Source organism: Lontra canadensis, unplaced genomic scaffold (assembly GCF_010015895.1).
Source record: "Lontra canadensis isolate GAN:19392208 unplaced genomic scaffold, GSC_riverotter_1.0 scaffold10, whole genome shotgun sequence".
Classification (NCBI taxonomy): domain Eukaryota; kingdom Metazoa; phylum Chordata; class Mammalia; order Carnivora; family Mustelidae; genus Lontra; species Lontra canadensis.
In genome coordinates this window covers 27,476,489-27,495,900 of record NW_022631004.1, presented here as the reverse complement: position 1 = coordinate 27,495,900, position 19,412 = coordinate 27,476,489, and the positions used below count along the sequence as shown (strand labels likewise).

The following is a 19,412-nucleotide window of genomic DNA, read 5'->3' as shown; positions in this document are numbered from 1 at the left end:
ACCTGAATTCCTATCCTGCATTATCTACTAAATGGGTCCTTCAAATAGAGCAAATTGATGAATTGTTAGAGGTAAGCACTTTGGTTGGCTATAGAATTAGGAAAAGGAAATAGATTGCTATGGTAACTCATACAGTGCCAGCCTATTACCCATTCTCCCTTTTATGTTCCTTTATTTTTCCCCGGTTTTCCCTGGGGAAGGATGTTTTTATCCATGAAAGAAGTGTAATTAAAACAGCCCCCACCAAGGGAACTAAAGAACAAAATGGTATATAATTATTTTTAAATGTTTTTGGGCCATGTGGAAAATACACACATCTGTTTCTAAAACTTTTTATTGAAATATGTTTAAAGAAAAAGTGTATTTACAAGTGTAAGTTTGAGGAATTTTCAAAGGTTCATAAACCTATGGAATCCACAGCAAGGGTTAAGAAAGAGAACTTTACCAATCACCCAGAAGCCATCCCTCATGCTCCTCGTTACTACCTACCTCTCAACCTTAAAAACAATATGAGGAGTCACTATCCAACAGCATAGATTTATTTCAGTTGCTTTTTGTACTTGATGTATACGTGAAACCATACAGTATATATTCTTTTATATTTGGCTTAATTTCTTTAGCCTTGATTGGTGGTTTCATCCATATTGTTAGATATAGTTGTAGGTCTTTCATTCTCATTGCTGCATACTACTCCACTGTGAAAGTAGTCCCGAGTTTACTTAATTGTATACATCTGTGTTAGTTACAGGACTTAGAAAAGATTCAAGCAGAGAGAGTTAAAAGTGATTTATTCTCTAGAATAATACCTCCTGGGTGTGACTCTGGAGTGTCTTAAGTTATGAGAAGTACTAAAAATAGCTTGTGGTTATTCCTAGGTCCCCATGCATTTCTGGGCACTGTTTTATCCAAAGAGAGCAATGGATCAGGCCCGAGAACTGGTTAACATGTTGGAGAAGATAGCTGGCCCCATTGGTATGCGCATGAGCCCACCGGCCTGGGTTGAACTAAAGGATGATCGAATAGAAACCTATGTCAGAACCATTCAATCCATGCTAGGAGTTGAGGTAATAAATTAATTTAATTTGAGTATATTTATAGAATGCCTGTTTTAAAATACTTGAACACTTGATTTTAAATGATCTTGGTTGTCAGTCTACTGTTTTTGATGCCCAGAAACCAGTTTGTTACTCATGTACACATGAAATAATGAACTAAGTAGTCTTTATGCCCTTTGGTTAATTCTGCTGCTCTCATTCTATGTTGGCAGCCTCACTCTTGTGTTCTTTTTTCACATAATAGACCGAATAGCTGACTTAACTTTAGTTCGTTATCTATATAGAACATGTTGTGCTCAGAAAGCAACTTTTTGGGCCCAGTGCCATTTTGCACGATTCAGTATTTAGCTGTCACAGTCTGGTCTGGCTTAAGATTTGAATTGCTCTGGCAATGAACTTGGCACCTGGCCCATCAGCTCAGTCCTGACAGCTGATCAGGACCACTGGAGCTGAGCAGGTCACAGCACTCGTAACTCTATAGTTCAGGCCTGCAGTTCTTACCTGTTTGTACATGAAACAGGAAGAAGCTTAAGGAGGGCCCTCAACAAAAGTAATTAGTCTTTGACTGGAAGAGTCCATTCTTGGGAGAGCAGTACTGGAATGAGATTGTCTTGGGATCTCTCTTATCACTGCCCCTCCCCACTCTAAGTTATCACTCAGAGCAGCACCCTTGTGTTCTGTCTCTCTTTGTAATTTCTTCCTGGTTTCCCACGCTTGTAGTCTGGTGTGGCCTCCCCCTACGCCTGATCATTGATAATTCTGCTCTGCTTTCAAAAGAATAACCCTGTGTTATTAACCCTCAGCTCCCCCATCACACCACTTGCCACGTTCTCTTTAGGAGAGTATACTGCTATCAGTTTTCATGCAGCATGGATACGATGTTCATTCATCATATTTACCGAACTTAACTCATAATTGGTCTTGTCTCTGTTGTCTTCAGGGCATGCTGTTGTATTATTTATTAGGGGTCTCAAACTCAGATGTCTGCGGGAGCCAGGTGAATAATGCAAGTGAAATGAGCTGGGAGGGGATTGTAGTGAACTAAAGAGAGTAAACCCTATGACTGCTTATAAAAGCACAGCATTATCAAATTAATTTTTAATTTACTCCTTTTTCAGTAGAAGCAAGAAAATCTGGATTTGTGTGTATGTGCCCCTCCTTATGTGTTTAAATGTTAGTTTAAAAAGGGAGGGATGCACCTGGCTGGCTCAGTGGGGAGAGCATGTGACTCTTGATCTCAGGGTCATGAGTTCAGGCCCCACACTGGGCATGGAGCCTACTTAAAAAAAAAAAATGATAGGGGCACATGGGTGACTCAGTCGATGACCTTCTTCCTTCAGCTCATATTGTGATCCCAGAGTCCTGGGATTGAGCCCCACATCAGGCTTTCTGCTCAACGGGAAGCCTGCTTCTCCCTTTCCCACTCCCCCTGCTTGTGTTCCCTCTCTCGCTGTGTCTCTCTCTGTCAAACGAATAAATAAAATCTTAAATAATAATAATAATAAACTGTAAAAAATGTTAATAAAAAACAACACATGTAAGTCACTGTAGGGACTAAAAAGCTACATGTTTGGTAGGTCCAGCCCATAGGCTCCCATGTGCAGCCTGTGTTCTCTGTGACTTTGGAAGTTCTTTGATGTGATTACTAGAATGTGTTCTTAGGTCTTTTTTTTTTTTTTTTTAAGATTTTGCTTATTTATTTGTCATAGAGAGAGCACGTGAGTGCAAGCACAAGCAAGGGGAGAGGCATGCAGAGGGAGAAGCAGGCTCCCCACTGAGCAAGGAACTAGATGTGGAACTTGATCCCAAAACTCTGGGATCATAACTCAAGCCAAAGGCAAGCACTTAACGGACTGAGCCACCCAGGCGTCCCTCAGAGAGGTCTTAATCTAATACTAATCTTGATTTGGAATAATATACTATTGATTTGCCATTAGTACCTCTTTCTGGCATAAAGGATTAGCACCTTCATTTCACTTTCACCTTCATTTCACTTTTCTTTATTCAGACTTTGAAAGGTCCTGTGTTTCCAATGTTGGAACTCTTTTTTTTTAAGATTTTATTCATTTATTTGACAGAGAGAGACAGCAAGAGAGGGAATATAAGGAGAGGGAGTGGGAGAGGGAAAAGCAGGCTTCCCGATGAACAGGGAGCCCGATGTGGGGCTCGAACCCAGGGTCCTGGGATCCTGACCTGAGCCAAAGGCAGATACTTAACGACTGAGCCACACAGGCGCCCCTCCGGTGTTGGAACTCTTATTAAACAGTAAGGGGTCAAGGATGCTTGTATGAGATACTCTGCTGGCGATACTATACTGTCTTGTAACCAGAGAGTAAGGAAGAGCCACTTACGGATTTGGCTGTAGCTTCATTTGTTTGTGTTCGGCTCCTAATAGTTTCTTGTGGTATTGTACTCCATGTTTCCTCAGTTTTGTGGTATGAATGTAATAAGGTGGTTAGTTTACTGAAGAGAATGGTAAAAAGCATTATAGGGAATTGAAAGCAGCAACTAAGTAACCCTTGCAAATTTTCAAGCCTGCCTTTTCCAGGCATCTTAAGTGTCCTAAGAAAGACGTCAGTTGGTCAGGACCAGCTCTAGATAATTTATGGTATCATATTCCATATCTGTGCAAAGAAGCCCTGAACCCAGCAAAGGTTCAAAGACCTGTTTGGGGTTGGAATGTCTACCGTCTTTGTTTCAGTACTTTTCCGCCTTAAAGGTCCCATGATTTTGCAGGCTCTTAGACTGCCCCCAGCTGGAGCCCCATCAAGGTGCCCTGAGAGTTTCTTTTCTTTTCTTTTTTTTTTTTTTTTTAAATTATTTATTTATTTGACAGACAGAAATCACAAGGAGGCAGAGAGGCAGGCAGAGAGAGAGATTGGAGGAAGCAGGCAGGGAGCCTAATGCGGGGCTCGATCCCATGGACCCTGGGGCCATGACCCGAGCCAAAGGCAGAGGCTTTAACCCACTGAGCCACCCAGGCGCCCCAACCCTGAGAGTTTCAATGCCTGACTTATGTACTTTATCTCCTCAAGGGGAAGATACAGATGGTTGTTTGCATCATCATGGGCACACGTGACGATCTCTATGGGGCCATTAAAAAGCTGTGCTGTGTGCAGGCTCCTGTGCCCTCACAGGTGAGTGGGAGGTGGGCAGAAGGCACAGATGGAAACTCTAGCCTCTCTTGAGGCTTTGAAAAGAGGGATACAGGTGTTCAAAAAGACTGAAGTAACTATTAGAAGCCATATGTGTATGCTGTCTGGTGGAACATTCCCCTTATTAGAGTAACCTGGTTAAAAGCAGATGCTCTTGGTAAATGCTGCCTTCCTGTTCCCAAATGAGTTACTCTTGCTGGTTCAGTGGGTGAGCTGCTGGGTGGTTTCACATGACTGGGTTCTGAGAGTATAGGCTTCCCTCTGAAAGGGGAAAGCTGTTTTTCCTTAGTAGGTTTAAAAAAAATCATCCTGTATGAGATTCTTTTGAAAGTTTTTGTTTTTTAGTTGATTATTGTTTTGTTTTGTTTTGTGTTTGTGGGGAGCGTGTATGTGTGAGTGCAACGCCTGCCTAGAAATCCTAGAATTAGAGAACTGGTCAAAGTGTATTATCTGCTAACTGGCGTTTCCTAAACAAATGTAGTGTTTACTTTAGGCCTGTTTACATTGTCTGACAAGCTGATAGTGTCCTCTTTCCCCACACCCCTTTGTTATAGGTCATCAATGTCCGAACCATTGGTCAGCCAACCAGGCTTCGGAGTGTGGCGCAGAAAATTTTACTTCAGATTAATTGTAAATTGGGTGGTGAGCTCTGGGGAGTGGATATTCCTCTGGTGAGTGATGCTGAGATGTGTCTTCATTCAATTTAGCTCTCCAGAGACTCCTACCTAGTTGTTTTCCTCATAGAGTTATCTTTATTCTCCATGCTTAGTAGTCTAAGCGGTTCATAGCCTGATTTGGTATAGCCCACAGGCTGAGAATGGTTTTTATAAATCTAAACAGTTGAAACCAATAAAAATAAGACTACTATTTCCTGACACATGAAAATTATTTGAAAATCCATTTTCAGTGTCTTTAAGTGCAGTTTTAATGGAATACAACCATACTTCTTTATAGACTAGCTACGGCTGCTCTCGTACTGTAACGACAGATGGAACTGGAGAGTTCCTGCAGAGACTGTGTAGCTCATAGAGCCCAACGGTATTTACTGTTTAGTCCTTTACAGAAGAAGTGTGCTGATCCTGTTCTAGATCTCTGACTCATTCATAGTGTTCAAAAAAATGTCAAGTTGATGTCAGTCTTTCTCTTCCTTTCCCAGAACTTATTTTCATATGTTGCTTTTGGGGGTACAGATAACAAAAAGATGGGGTGATGGATTGCTTGTTGTTTGGGGTCTGTTTTTTGTTTTCTAACCCAGAAACAATTAATGGTGATTGGGATGGATGTTTACCATGATCCTAGCCGAGGCATGCGATCTGTGGTTGGCTTCGTTGCAAGCATCAATCTGTAAGTACTACTTATAGTGTGCCATTTTGTTCAGTTACCTCATTTTGATGCCAGTCTTACTATAAATCCAGGGAATGCTTTCTAATATTTTGTATTATAGTAAAGGTATACTTTACGAAAGTATACTTAACTTTTTCCTCCTTTATCTTCCTATTAGTTTATCTAGTCTATTTACCAGACTTGTCAGATCTGTAAGTTTGTTCCCCTGGCTGTGGTGTAATCGTCTTCAAAATGGGGGCTGTGTCTTAGTGGATTTTTCCCCCAGGAATGAGGAATTTTTTTTGTTCTGATTGTAAAAACAAGGCATGCTCATGCAGATAACTACAGAAATTTACAAAGTGAAAGTAACTTATGGGCCATCTTTTAGTAACTATCGCCAAAATTTTGATGTATATATACTTCTAGATTCTCATTTACGCACATAGTAACACATATAGGTGGTGTATATATGTATACAAAATGGCATATTATTGTGTATACTATTCCTTAGCTTGTTTTATGTACTTAAATTATATATTGCTGACATTTCATCATGCCCATACAAATAAATCTCAACCAATTCTTCTTAACTACTGCATGGAATTTATTGTATGCTAGAGCACTATTTAGTCTTCTGTTGGTGGTTATCTAGGTGGTTAAATTTTTTCAGCTGGAAGTGGTTTTGTAGCAAATATCACAATTATGTCTATATTTTTACATTCTATATGTGGCATATATTTTTCCCTGTATTGCCATGTGTTTTTACCTATAACACAAATGCATTTACTAGGTATTTGTATTGGTGCATAGAGGAGCCTGTGTGTACTGACATTCAGATTGTGGACCTTCCTCTGCGAGTGTGTGTTCATCTGTCTCTCTCTTACTGCCTCTTCCCCAGCACTCTCACAAAATGGTATTCACGAGTGGTATTCCAGATGCCTCATCAGGAGATTGTGGATAGCCTGAAGCTGTGCCTGGTGGGCTCCTTAAAAAAGTTTTATGAGGTGAGGAGAGCAGAAATTTTATTTTATTTCTTTATTTTTTTGACGATTTATTTATTTGACAGGGAGAGTGAGCACAAGCAGGGGGAGTGGTAGGGAATGAGAGAAGCAGGCCTCCCCGCTGAGTAGGACCCTGGGATCATGACCTGAGCTGAAGGTAGACGCTTACTGACTGAGCCACTCAGGTGTTCCAGAACAGAAATTTTATAAAGTTTGGGGTTTTTAAGGACTGCCTATCTGACCACTTTAAAAGGAAGTCTGACTTAGTGGGAGGGGTCCCAAATTGAAGGTATCTCCTAAACAGACTGAAAAGTTAGTCATTGGCAACTTTGGCAATTGGCAAAGGCATCTCAAAGGGACTGCTTTCAGGCTTCTACTTATACAAGAGATAAATACTTTGATTTTGTTTGGTAAGTAATGATTATTCCCAGTTTGTCAGCTTGATGTCTGTAGACATAATCTTCATGCCCTTATCAGGAAAGTGGGGGTAAATTTCAGCAATTAAAGCAGCTTATGAATTTACTCAGCTTTTTATGGCTATTACTAGGTACTTTTCATTTCGGTTCAAGACAAATGCCTCCCTGTAAATCACCCCTAGAACTCCCAGGAATGCTAACCGTGGAGAATTGCTGTCATTAAACTGATATTGGGTCTGGCACAATGAGCAAGCAAAGTACTGGGTTTTACCTTGGCCAGTACATCAAAGGAAGTGCTGATAAGTGGTTTTCATGTCTTAGGGTCAGAGTTAGCCCTTTGCATGGAGAGTAACAGCAAGAAATTTAATTATTTCATATGATCACAGTCAATAGAACGCCAACTTGTTTCTTTTTAGACTGTTTCCTACACTGTCCTTCAAATAGTTTAATATTCTTTACTGAAAGAATATTTGTGATCATGTAAAAAAAAAAAGTTGAATTTTGTCTCTAAGGAGATCTATATATATACTACCTTGTCACCAAGTCCTACCACACCTTCCTTTTTCTTGTTGTTGGCACTATTTTCCTTCAAGGTCTTCTGTTAGGTGCTAGATTTTCAAAGATTCCTTCTTTGAAGCCTTTTCTGCACCCCCTCCCCAGTGCTCCATACCTTAGACTTATTTCTTTATGTTCCTTCCTCTTCCAAGGCCCCTTTTTCCTTTGTTTATTTTTTCCAAGTCCCCTTGTTTACCTTGTATCCTTATTTATCTTTCTCTGGGCTGTGAATTACTTGAGCACTGCTTGGTTATTGATGGCCATGTAACAAATTTACCCTAAAACTTAGTGACATGCAGTGAGCATTTAGGATTCTGAAGTCAAGAAGTCAAGAAGTTGCGCAGGGTGCAGTCAGCTCTGGTGACTCTTCATATGGTCTTTCTTTTTTCTTTTCTTTTCTTTTCTTTTCTTTTCTTTTCTTTTTTTTTTTTGTGATTTTATTTATTTGACAGAGAGAGACTCAGTGAGAGAGGGAACACAAGCAGGGGAAGTGGGAGAGGGAGAAGCAGGTCTCCCTCTGAGCAGGGAGCCCAATGTGGGGCTCAGTTCCAGGACCCTGAGATCGTGACCTGAGCTGAAGGCAGACGCTTAACGACTGAGCCATCCAGGTGCCCCTCATGTGGTCTTTCCACATGAGTTAGTTTGGGTTTCCTCACAGCATGGTGGGACACAGTTCAAGGTGTGAGTATTCCAAGAAACTAGAGCCAGGTGGAAATCACATTGCCTTTATACCATACCCTTGAAAGTCATGCAGTATCATTTTCACTGCGTTTCATTTGTCCAGTAGTCTCAGTATGAAAATGCCTAATATTTGGAGGATCCAGTGTGGGGATGGGATAGATTTAAATAATGGATCTGCCTATAAAACTGTTACATACATTTTCATTTGTTTATACTAATTTAGTTACATTTTCCCCCTCGATTTGCCACTGTTTATTCCTTCCACTAAATTTGTGCAGAACTCTTGAGCATACAATTTATCTGGTGGTTAACTAATCCAGTTCTTTCTCAGGCCATTCATTCTTTTTTTTTTTTTTTTAAGATTTTATTTATTTGACAGAGATCACAAGTGGGCAGAGAGCAAACAGAGAGAGAGAGAGGAGGAAGCAGGCTCCCTGCAGAGCAGAGAGCCCAATGTGGGACTCGATCCAGGACCCCGAGATCATGACCTGAGCTGAAGGCAGAGGCTTAACCACTGAGCCACCCAGGTGCCCCAGGCCATTCATTCTTGCATCAGTATTATATCCTGAAGAAGCATTAACCCAGTTTCCAAATATACTTGACTGTCAACATCAGTATTATTATAATACTTGTTTAAGTAATAGAACTGATTCTTAACCAACAAGGTTAGTGTCCCATCACATTGCAGTATGGTAGTAAATACAACCTGAAATATTAATCAGAAGATACTGAGGCATTACTACAGCTCCACTCAGGCATGAGTAATTATTCCGGTTCACTGTCATATTACATGACCAAAAGATCTCCCAGAACTATGCCACTTGTTTGCAGGCTTTCATTTGACATTGTCAGGTTCTAAAAGCAAGAACAGTCTCAACAGCGTGGCTCTACTTTTTCAGGCATGTGGTACACTTAAGCTACAGGCAGTATTATTATTTCTTGTTCTAGGCCTGTTTTGAGATACCAATGAATGTAATACTGGATTCCCTTCATTGCATAACTGTTGATTCATTCCTTTATCCTCAGCTACCATTCTTCCTTCTTTCCATTTATACCTTAACTTTTCTTCCTTTGGAAGGAATGTTAGGTTTGGCCCCTGTGCTGGTATAGGTTGCTGATAGCAATTCTAGTGTGGTAGGTGCTTTCCCCCATTCATATAGGGAGGGCTACACAGGTACAGAATTAGTGAGCTCTCTTGACCACTAGGCAGTTTAGCTGCATTTCCTGTGAACCTCAATTTTGTTAGAGGGGTGAAAGCCTGATCTACCCCATCAGACCCTTAGGAATTTCATCATAAAGGTTTAAAAGTATAGTTACAGTTTTTTGCTTAGAGATTGTTATAGATTGAATTATACCCTCCCCCGACACACACACAAGTTACTGACATTCTAACACATAGTACTAGTGAATGTGACTGTATTTGGAAATAGGGCCTTTGTGGATGATGGAGTTAAGATGAGGTCATTAGAGTGTGCCGTAATCTAATATGACTGTGTCTTATGAAAAGAGGAGATTTGAACGCAGAGGCAGATACACGTAGAGGAAAGACGACGTGAGGACACAGGGAGATCGCCGTGTAGAAGCCAAGGAACACCTGAGGCCACCAGAGGCTAGGAAGGAGTCATGGAACAGATTGTCCTTCATACCCCTCAGAAGGAACCAACCCTGCCAACACCCTGATCTCATACTTCTAGCCTCCACCCCTGTGAAACAATACCTATCTGTTGTTGAAGCCACTCAGTTAGTGTACTTTGGTATGCAGCCCTAGAGAACGGATATACCGTTTATCCCAGTTTGGGCATCTGCAATTGCAGTTCTGGTCTGAGAACCAGTAGGAAAAAAAGTGTTGAGGTCATGTGAGGAAAACAAAAAAATATTGTTATACCAGCATCTTTCTCCACCCTCTCTTCTCTGGATCTCCCAGAGAAAGGGAGAGACATCCTCTGGGTCCTGTTCATGTTGAGTGTCTGTACACACTCATGAAATCTTGCAAGTCAACCCTCATGCCTTTATTCTCTGCATTTTAGATAAAAAAAAAAAAAGTTTCAGTTGTCCATTCTGTTCACTATCAAACTGTTACTCTGAGGATGAAAATGTGTTCTTCGATCTGAGGAAATGTGAGTTGTCAGTCCAAATTGAAACAGTATCTTTTGTTGTAGATCTTTTTTTTAGTATTTTGAGCATTTATATCTACCAGGAGGTATGCATAGCCCAGTCCACAATAGATGTCTGTTTATGTCAGGAGCTACCAGGATAGTCTAACTTGCCACCTATGTGCAGGGCCTTCCCTTCAGGGAATCTATCCCAGAGCCATCTGCATTCTCTGTTATCTCCTCTTATCAGGCAGAACAATTCTTGGTGTGCACTTCAGAGTGTGCAAGAGAAATGTCGATTCAATCCATTTCTGCATTGCTGCAGTCTTCCAGTGTCCGTTCATTTCATGGACCCAGGTTTCACCTCAAGCAAGCACAGCAAAATATCTACTTGCCATGTCCAATGTCTTTTTGGTTTGGGAGGGAGGTAATTATTCCCCATTTACTCTATTTACTGGTAATGTTTACTCTGCTTTTCTGTCCCTATGGATTTACTGATTTGGGATACATTTTATAGAAATAATCAAAATATGTGACCTTTTATGTGTGGCTTTTTTTGTTGAGCATGTTTTTAGGGCTCATGCAAGTTGTAGTATATATCACTACTTTGTTCTTTTTTATGGATGAATGATATTCCATTGTGTGTGTATTCTGCAGTTGGTTAATCCGTCCATTATTGATGGACATTCGGACTTGTTCTACCTTTTGTTATTGTGAATACTGCTGTAAATATGCTTATATATGTATTCGTTTCAGTACCTCTTTGCATTTCTTTTGGGTATATACCTAGGAGTGAAATTGATGGACCATAAGGTAATTCTGTGTTTAACTTTTTGAGGAACCAGCAAATTGTTTTCCACAGTGGCCACACCATTTTCATTCCTGCCAGCAATGTACAGAGTGTCCAATTTCCCCAATCCTTGCCAAGACTTTGTTTTCCATTTTTAATTGTAGCCACTGTGAAGTGGTATCTCATTGTGATTTTAACTTGCATTTCCTTAATAACGAACGATGTCAAACATCTTTTTCATGTGCTTATTGTCTATTTGTATATCTTCTTTGAAGAAGTCCTTTCAGATCTTTTCCCCATTTTTTAAAGAATTTATTTATTTGAGAGAGAGACAGAGAGCCTGAGTGGGGTGAGGGACAGAGGAAGAGGGAGAAGCAGACTCCCTGCTGAGCAGGGAGCCCGATTCTGGGCTCAATCCCAGGACTCCGGGATGATGACCTGAGCCAAGGCAGAAGCTTAACTGACTGAGCCACCCAGGTGCCCCTTTTCCCCATTTCTTAATTGAGTTATTTGTCTTTTTGTTGTTGAATTGTAAAGTTTTTTACATATTTTGGATACAGAATGCTTGTCTGATAAATGATTTGCAAATATTTTGTCCCATTTTGTGGAATGTTTTCACTTTCTTGATAATGTTAATTTGATGCATAAAAATTTTAAATTTTTATGAAGTCCAATTTATCTGTTTTTCTTTTGTCCGTGTATGTCTGTCATTCTTAATGTCAGTATAAGACTGTTTTGATTACTGTTTCTTTTTATAGTTAGTTTTGAAATCTGGAAGTGTGAGTCTTCCAGGTTTGTTTTCTTTTTTGAATATTGTTTTAGCTGTTCAGGGCCCCTTAGAATTTCATATGAAATTTCCATTTCTGAAAAAAAAAGCCATTTGAATTTTGATAAAGATTGCATTGGATTTGTAGATTGCTTTGCAGGTGTTGCCATCTTAATAATATTTAGTCCTATAATATATAGACGGAGAATATTTTTTCTATTTTTTTAGGTCGTCTTTAATTGCTTTCAGCAGCATTTTATAGTTTCCATATATAAATATTTTACCTCCTTGATTAAATTTATTCCTAGGGATTTTATTGTTTTAGATGCAATTATAAATGTAATTGTTCCCTTAATTTCATTTTTGAATTGTCCATTTCTGGTATACAGAAACATAACTGGTTTGTATGTATTAATCTTTAACCTTACCACTTTTTTGAGTTTGTTAGGTTTAGGGCTTTTTCTTTTTTCAAAAATTCTTGAAATTTTCTATTTATGGAATCAAGGAATCTCCAAATAGACAAATTATACTTCTTCCTTTTCAACTTGGATACTTTACTTTTTTTTAATAAGATTTTATTTGTATGTTTGTTTGTTTGTTTCAGAGAGAAAAAACGCTCACATGAGCCAGGGGGAGAGGCAGAGGGGAGGAGGAGAGGTAAAGCGAGAGAATCCCAAGCAGCCTTTGAGCTGAGCATGAAGCTCAGTGCAAGGCTTTGTCCCGTGATCCTGAGATCATGACCTGAGCCCAAACCAAGAGTCAGATGCTTAACTAACTGAGTCAGCTTCTCAGGTACCCCTCCAATTTGGATGTCTGTCATTTCTTTTTCTTGCACAGTTACTCTGGTTGGAATTTCCAGTACAACACTGATAGCAATGATGAAAACAGGCATCCTATTTTATTCCTGATGTTTGTAGGAGAATAATTTTAAGTCTTTCACTATTAAGTATATGTTAGCTGTGAGTTTTCCATAAATTTGCTTTCTCGTTTTTTTTTTTTTTTAAGGTTTTATTTATTTATGGGGCGCCTGGGTGGCTCAGTGGGTTAAGCCGCTGCCTTGGGCTCAGGTCATGATGTCAGGGTCCTGGAATAGAGTCCCGCATCGGGCTCTCTGCTCAGCAGGGAGTCTGCTTCCCTCTCTCTCTCTCTCTGCCTACCTCTCTGCCTACTTGTGATCTCTCTCTGTCAAATAAATAAATAAAAATCTTTTTTAAAAAAGATTTTTTTAAAATCTTTTTTTAAAAAATCTTAAATCTTTAAAAAAATCTTTCTTAAAAAAAGATTTTATTTATTTATTTGACAGAGAGAGACACAGTGAGAGAGGGAATACAAGCAGGGGGAATGGGAGAGAGGGAGAAGCAGCCTTCCACTGAGCAGGGAGCCCCATGTGGGTCTCGAACCCAGGACCGTTGGATCATGACCCGAGCCGAAGGCAGATGCTTTCTTATGTTAAGGAAGTTTCCTTCTATTCCTAATTTGATGAACATTTCTCTCTCTCTCTCTCTTTTTTTTTTTTTTTTGACAGGTGTTGAGCATTTTTATGTTGAAAGCGTGTTGGATTTTATCAAATGCTTTTTCTGCATATTAATTTATAAAACTTACTCATAGTAATACCAAATTAATTTCAGTAATGTATAAAAAACTTTGTTCTTATACAGTTTTATTCTCGTCCTCTTTTTGTGTGCTAATTCTGTATTAGGGTTCTCTAAAGAAACAGAGTCTGGGGGTGCCTGAGTGGCTCAGTGGGTTAAAGCCTCTGCCTTTGGCTCAGGTCATGATCCCGGAGTTCTGGGATCGAGCCCCGCATTGGGCTCTCTGCTCAGTGGGGAGCCTGCTTCCCTTCCTCTCTCTCTGCCTGCCTCTCTGCCTTCTTGTGATCTCTCTCTGTCAAATAAATAAATAAAATCTTAAAAAAAAAAAAGAAACAGAGTCAGGAGTGTGTGTGTGTATATATGAGTGCGCATTTGCATTCGTGCATGCAGAGAGAGGTTTATTTATTTTAAGGAATTGACTCACATAATTTATGGAAGCTGGCAAGTTCAAAATCTCCAGAGGGGCCAGCAGGCTGAAGTCCCCGGGAATAGCTGATGTTGCAGATCAAATTTGAGTTTTTCCTACTTTGTATTCCTTAGGCTTCTTGGATAAGTTAAATTTTTCACCAAGTTTAGTAATTTGGGGTCCACTATTTCTTCAGCTTTCTTTTTGACCCTTTCTCTCTCATCTGTCCTACTGAGACTCCAGTTATTTGTATTTGGTATGTGTAATGTCATCTTACTGTCTCAGAGGCTCTGTTCATTTTTTTTCTTTTTCCTTCTTTCTTGTACTGGATAATCTCAGGGGACCTATCTTCTAGTTCATGGATTATTTCTTCTGCCTGATCAGATCTGCAGTTAAGCCCCTCTAGTGTGATTTGTCATTCTAGTCATTACACTTTCTAACTCCAAAATTTCTATTTGGTTCTTGGTTATAACTTGTTTCTTTATTGATGGTCTATTTGGTGAGACATTTCCAATTCTTAAGGTCTTTAGATGTGGTTTTCTTTAGTTCTTTGAACAGTATTTAAAATACTGGTTTAAAGTCCTTGTTCAGTAAAGTTATCAACTGGGTTATCTCAGGTAGTTTCTATTGACTACTTTTTTATGTGAATGAGCCGTATTTTACTATTTCTTTGTGTGTCTCATAAGCTTTTATTGGAAACTAGACATTTTTAATATAACGTGACAGCTCTTCAAATTAAATCTCCACTCCCAGGAATTATTATTCTTTGTTTGGTGGTTTTCCTGGCCTGATTCTATAATCTCCGTAATCTAGATTATGAGTAGCATTGAAAATTTTTCCCCTTGGTTAACTTAGTGATCAGTTACTGACTGGACAGATATTTCATTGAATGCCTGTTCTGCCCCTTTCAGTGACTGCTACATTATTTTCACAATTATCATAGTAGTGAGGCTACAGATGTTTGTTGCAGCTACTGCAGAGAAAGGAAGATGTGAGTTAGAGCAAGTTAAAACACCGTAAAGCTGTGAGAGTCAGCTGGTTTCATTGGGTAAATGCTACTCAGATTGTTGCAAACCTCCGGTTAGTATCCACAATTCCAGGAAGTTTGATTTTGACCATTTTTGCAGTGTACTTGTTACTTTGATGGAGGAGCAGGTTTTTCAAGGTCCTTTCTTTCCCTTTCAATTTCCTGAGGAGTACTTTTGACAGTCTTGCAGTTTCCAGGTGGACGGTGATTAGAGTCTAGAACTCACTAAGTGTAGATGACACTAGGAAACCTCCAACATTTTGGTTTGGTGCCCTAAACAGCTACATCATAGGAATAAGGGTGAGGGAGTGGTATGTAAACCCTTAGATTAAACTACAGCTCATCTTTGAATTATTACTATTTCCAAAATCAGATACAATGACCCAGAATACTAGTGTTCCCTAGTTTCTCAGAGCACTAATACTACAGACTTCTGGAAGAAACAAACTTAAGTCTTCTGTGTATTGAAATATCATTGCAGGCTTCACCTAATTTCTATTAACACTATTTATAAATGCTATGTTTAGCATACTATTCTGAGAAAGGAATATATTATATGTTATTATATATGCATATGTACATGTTTACACACGTGCATGTATGGGTAGGTATAGTTATATATACATATATATGTATTCATACATATATAAATCGACATACATATATGTAAATGCATACATGAGAGTGTATAAAATCTAATTGTGTTTAATTGAAGACTTAATGAAGAAAAAAGAGTAAGAAAGCCAAGATATGGTTGGCTAGGGCCTAGAGCCTAGGGCCATGTGCTAATTCTGAAAGCGGCAGCTAAAATGTTGAAAAGCTTTAGCACTTTTGAAAGCCTCTAAGAATCAAAAACAGGAGACCAGGGTCCCCAAATCTGTGGTCCTGAGTATACTTCCCATGCTTTGGGTTGTGAATCTAAAAGGCTACAGATTAGGAATAAGAAGAACCATACGTAGATTGATTCTGAATCATGTCAGTCCCTGAATATGAATTTATGTGAACTCTACTGCTAGTTTCATGGCCCACTTGTCAGAGCAAATATAAATTCTTTGAAGAAGAGTAACATTATGTTAGGCATCCAAATGTTTCCACATTGCCTACCAGTCAGTAAATAATAACTAATAACACAAGGAGAGAAAATGAAGGAACTAAAAACAAACAACCAAAAAAACCAGATGATTAATTCTGGTCCACATAGGATTCAGATAATTGAGTAATCAGACGTGTTTTAAAACTGCTACACTTGGGGCACCTAGGTGGCTCAGTTGATTAAACATTGGACTCTTGATTTCAGCCCAGGTCATGATCTCAGGGTTGTGAGATCAAACCCTGCATCAGGCTCTGTGCTGGGCATGGAGCCTGCTTAAGATTCTCTTTCTCCCTCTCTCTTCCCACCTCTCTCTCTACCCTCTTCTAAAAAAAAAAAAAAAAATAGCCACACTTAATGTGTTTAAAGAGATAAAAGACATTATGAATTTTAGCAAAGAATTGGGAACTATGAAGAAAAAGTTGGAATTTCTAGAACTGAAATTTATGCCAACCAAAATTAAATACTCAATGGATGGTTGTATTAGGTTTCTAGGACTGCCATAACGTACCATAGACCTGGTGGCTTAAACAGCAAAGAGATTTATTTCTTCACAGTTCTGGAGGACGAGAAGTCCAAGGTCATGGTGTTGGCAGGGCTGGATTCTCCTGAGGCCTCTCTTCTTGTCTTGTAGATGATCGTCTTCTCTCTGTCGTATGGTCTTCATCCTGTGTGTATCTGTGCCCTAATATCCTCTTCTTACAAAGACACAAGTCATATTTATATTTAGGTAGGTAGGTCACCCTACCCTGGTGACCTCATTTCAACCTAATAACCTCTTTTTAAAGGCACTATTTCCAAATACAGTCCCATTCTGAGATACTAGGGGTTTGGACTTTAACATACAAATTTTGGGGAAACAGCTCTATGCATAAAAATGGGTAACAGTAGTTTAGACTTAATCGAGGAAGTAAAAAGTCAACTGAAAGATTAAAAAAAAACAAACAACTGAAGCATTGAGGTACAAAAACATGGGAGGTATGGGGTTAAAATATAAAATAGGCACAATTGGCCCAGAAGGAAGTTAAAGAGGGTATAGAACAGAAGAAGTATCTGAAAAGAGGTACATTATAATAAATAAAACTGTTGGACACACACACACACACACACACACACACACACCCCTTAAGACTAGTCAGGAATATAAAAGGTTACCTTAAAAGAGCAACAAATGGACCAATAGCTAACTTGTCAAAAGAAAAAGTGTAAACCACAGGTAATAAAATAATAGCTTTGGGAACTCTTAATCTCAGGGTTGTGAGTTTGAACCCCACACTGGGTGCAGAGATTAAAAAAGATTCTTTAAGAGAGAAGAGAAAAGAGCTGACAATGTAGAATCTAGTATCAAAGAAAAATGACTTCTAATAAGGTGAAATAAAGATATTCCATGGCAAACAAAAAATTGGCAGACTTTGTCACTGGCAAACTCACAGTGAAGGAAGATAATAAATGGCATTCTGCATCTAGAAGGCAAATTATCCTAGAGAGAAACATAGAAGTAGTTACAGGAATAAAAGTGGCAAGTATGGGATAAATTTGAATGAATACATACTATCTAAAATAATATAATTCCTGAATGGATATGTATTTGTGTATGTCTATAAATTTCAATTAATGACAATAGTACATATATTAAGAAGAAGTAAATGCAATTCTAATTCTAATGCTGTTCCTTGAATTGTTGAGTAAAAGATGAAAGTAATAATTTATATTACACTTAGATTTGCTGAAGATCTATTTCTAGATCAGGCCTTAAATAATAAGTATATAGCTATCAAGATGAGAGAAAATAAAACAATAAAAAATGTTTTTAAAAGAAGAAAGAAAGGGGTGCCTGGGTGGCTCAGTGGGTTAAAGCCTCTGCCTTTGGCTCAGGTCGTGATCCCAGGGTCCTGGGAAAGAGCCCCACATCCGACTCTGTTCCGCAGGGAGCCTGCTTCCTCCTCTCTCTCTCTGCCTGCCTCTCTGCCTACTTATGATCTCTGCCTGTCAAATAAATAAATAAAATCTTTAAAAAGAAAAAAAAAGGAAAGAAAAAAAAGAATGTGAAACAGCTGAGACAAAAATAGCATGCAATCCTTGAATCTTGAAAATGTTACACCTTGTGAAAGAAGCCAGTCACAGAAGACCACGGAGCCCATTTATAAAAAATATACAGGAGAAGGAAATCTAGAGAGACCAGTGTTTGCTTAGGGCTGAGAGGACAGAAAGGTGGATGGGGTGGTGATGTTGTACTTATCTGTGAATGTACTAAATGTGGTGTTGTATATATTTATAAATATACTAAAAATAATTGAATTTTATACTTTAAGTTGGTGAATTATATGGTATATGAATTATATCTCAATAACAAGATGTTTTTAAAAATTTTAAGAACCATACAGAAATTCTGGAGTTGTAAAATATAATAAATGGCACCTGTGTGACTCAGTGGGTTAAAACCTCTGCCTTCGGCTTAGGTCATGATCCCAGGGTCCTGGGATTGAGGAGCCTGCTTCCTCTTCTCTCACTGCCTGCCTTTCTGCCTACTTGTGATCTCTGTCTGTCAAATAAATAAACAAAATCTTTAAATAAATAAATACAAAATGGTAATGCTTCTGGAAGGTAACAGAAAAATAATCTAGGTGACCTTGAGTTTCAGCGATAACTTATTTAGATACAAGAGCACAATCCATAATAGAAAGGATAAGTCGTACTTAATTAAAAGTTAAAACTTCTCAGGGCACCCAGCTGGCTCATTTGGAAGAGCATGCAACTCTTGATCTTGGGGTGGTGAGTTTGAGCCCCCAAACTCAAGGTTTGGGTGTAGAGATTATTGAAATAAACAGGACTTTTTGAAAAATTAAAGACTTCTCTGTGAAAAAGATACTAAGAGAATGGAAAGTTTCAGAATGGAAGAAAATATTTGCAAAGTGCCTATTTGATAAAAGCATTGTTATCCATAATATACAAAGAACTCCTAAAACTCAAGAAGGCAATCTCATTAAAAGAAGGGCAAAAGACTTGAGAGACATCTCACCAAAAAAGATTTTTAAATGGCAGATAAGTATATGAAAATATAATACAATATTAGGGAGTTATAAATTAATAAAATGATGAGATACCATTATACTCCTATTAGAATGGCCAAACTTTGGTATCACACAGATGATACCAAATGCCAGTGAAGATGTGAAGAAAGAACTCTCATTCATCTTTGCTGGTAGGAATGCAAAATGGTGCAGATACTTTGGAAGACAATTTGGCAGATTCTTTCAAAACTCTATTTTTAAGAGAGAGGGTGGGGTGGGGGCAGAGGAAGATTGAGAGAGAGAATCTTAAGCAGGCTCCACTTCCAGCGCAGAGCCCAATGTGGTTATACGCCTGACTCTTGTTTTCAGCTCAGCTCATGATCTCAAGGTTGTGGAATCAAGCCCCGCACTGGGCCCAGCACTCAGCATGGAGTCTGCTTGAGATTTTCTC

The 19,412-nt window shown here is 38.9% G+C and overlaps 1 protein-coding gene across 5 annotated transcripts in view; it reads left to right on the top strand.

Annotated features, from left to right (window-relative positions):
- Positions 1-19,412, top strand: part of PIWIL2 (piwi like RNA-mediated gene silencing 2) — a 74,578-nt gene that overhangs the window by 27,621 nt on the left and 27,545 nt on the right. For all 5 annotated transcript variants that reach the window (XM_032855855.1, XM_032855852.1, XM_032855856.1 and 2 more), the window contains exons 16-20: positions 876-1,064; positions 4,091-4,192; positions 4,765-4,881; positions 5,466-5,554; positions 6,432-6,537. In XM_032855855.1, coding sequence (XP_032711746.1) covers positions 876-1,064; positions 4,091-4,192; positions 4,765-4,881; positions 5,466-5,554; positions 6,432-6,537 — 603 coding nt within the window. The remainder of the gene's footprint in view (positions 1-875; positions 1,065-4,090; positions 4,193-4,764; positions 4,882-5,465; positions 5,555-6,431; positions 6,538-19,412) is intronic.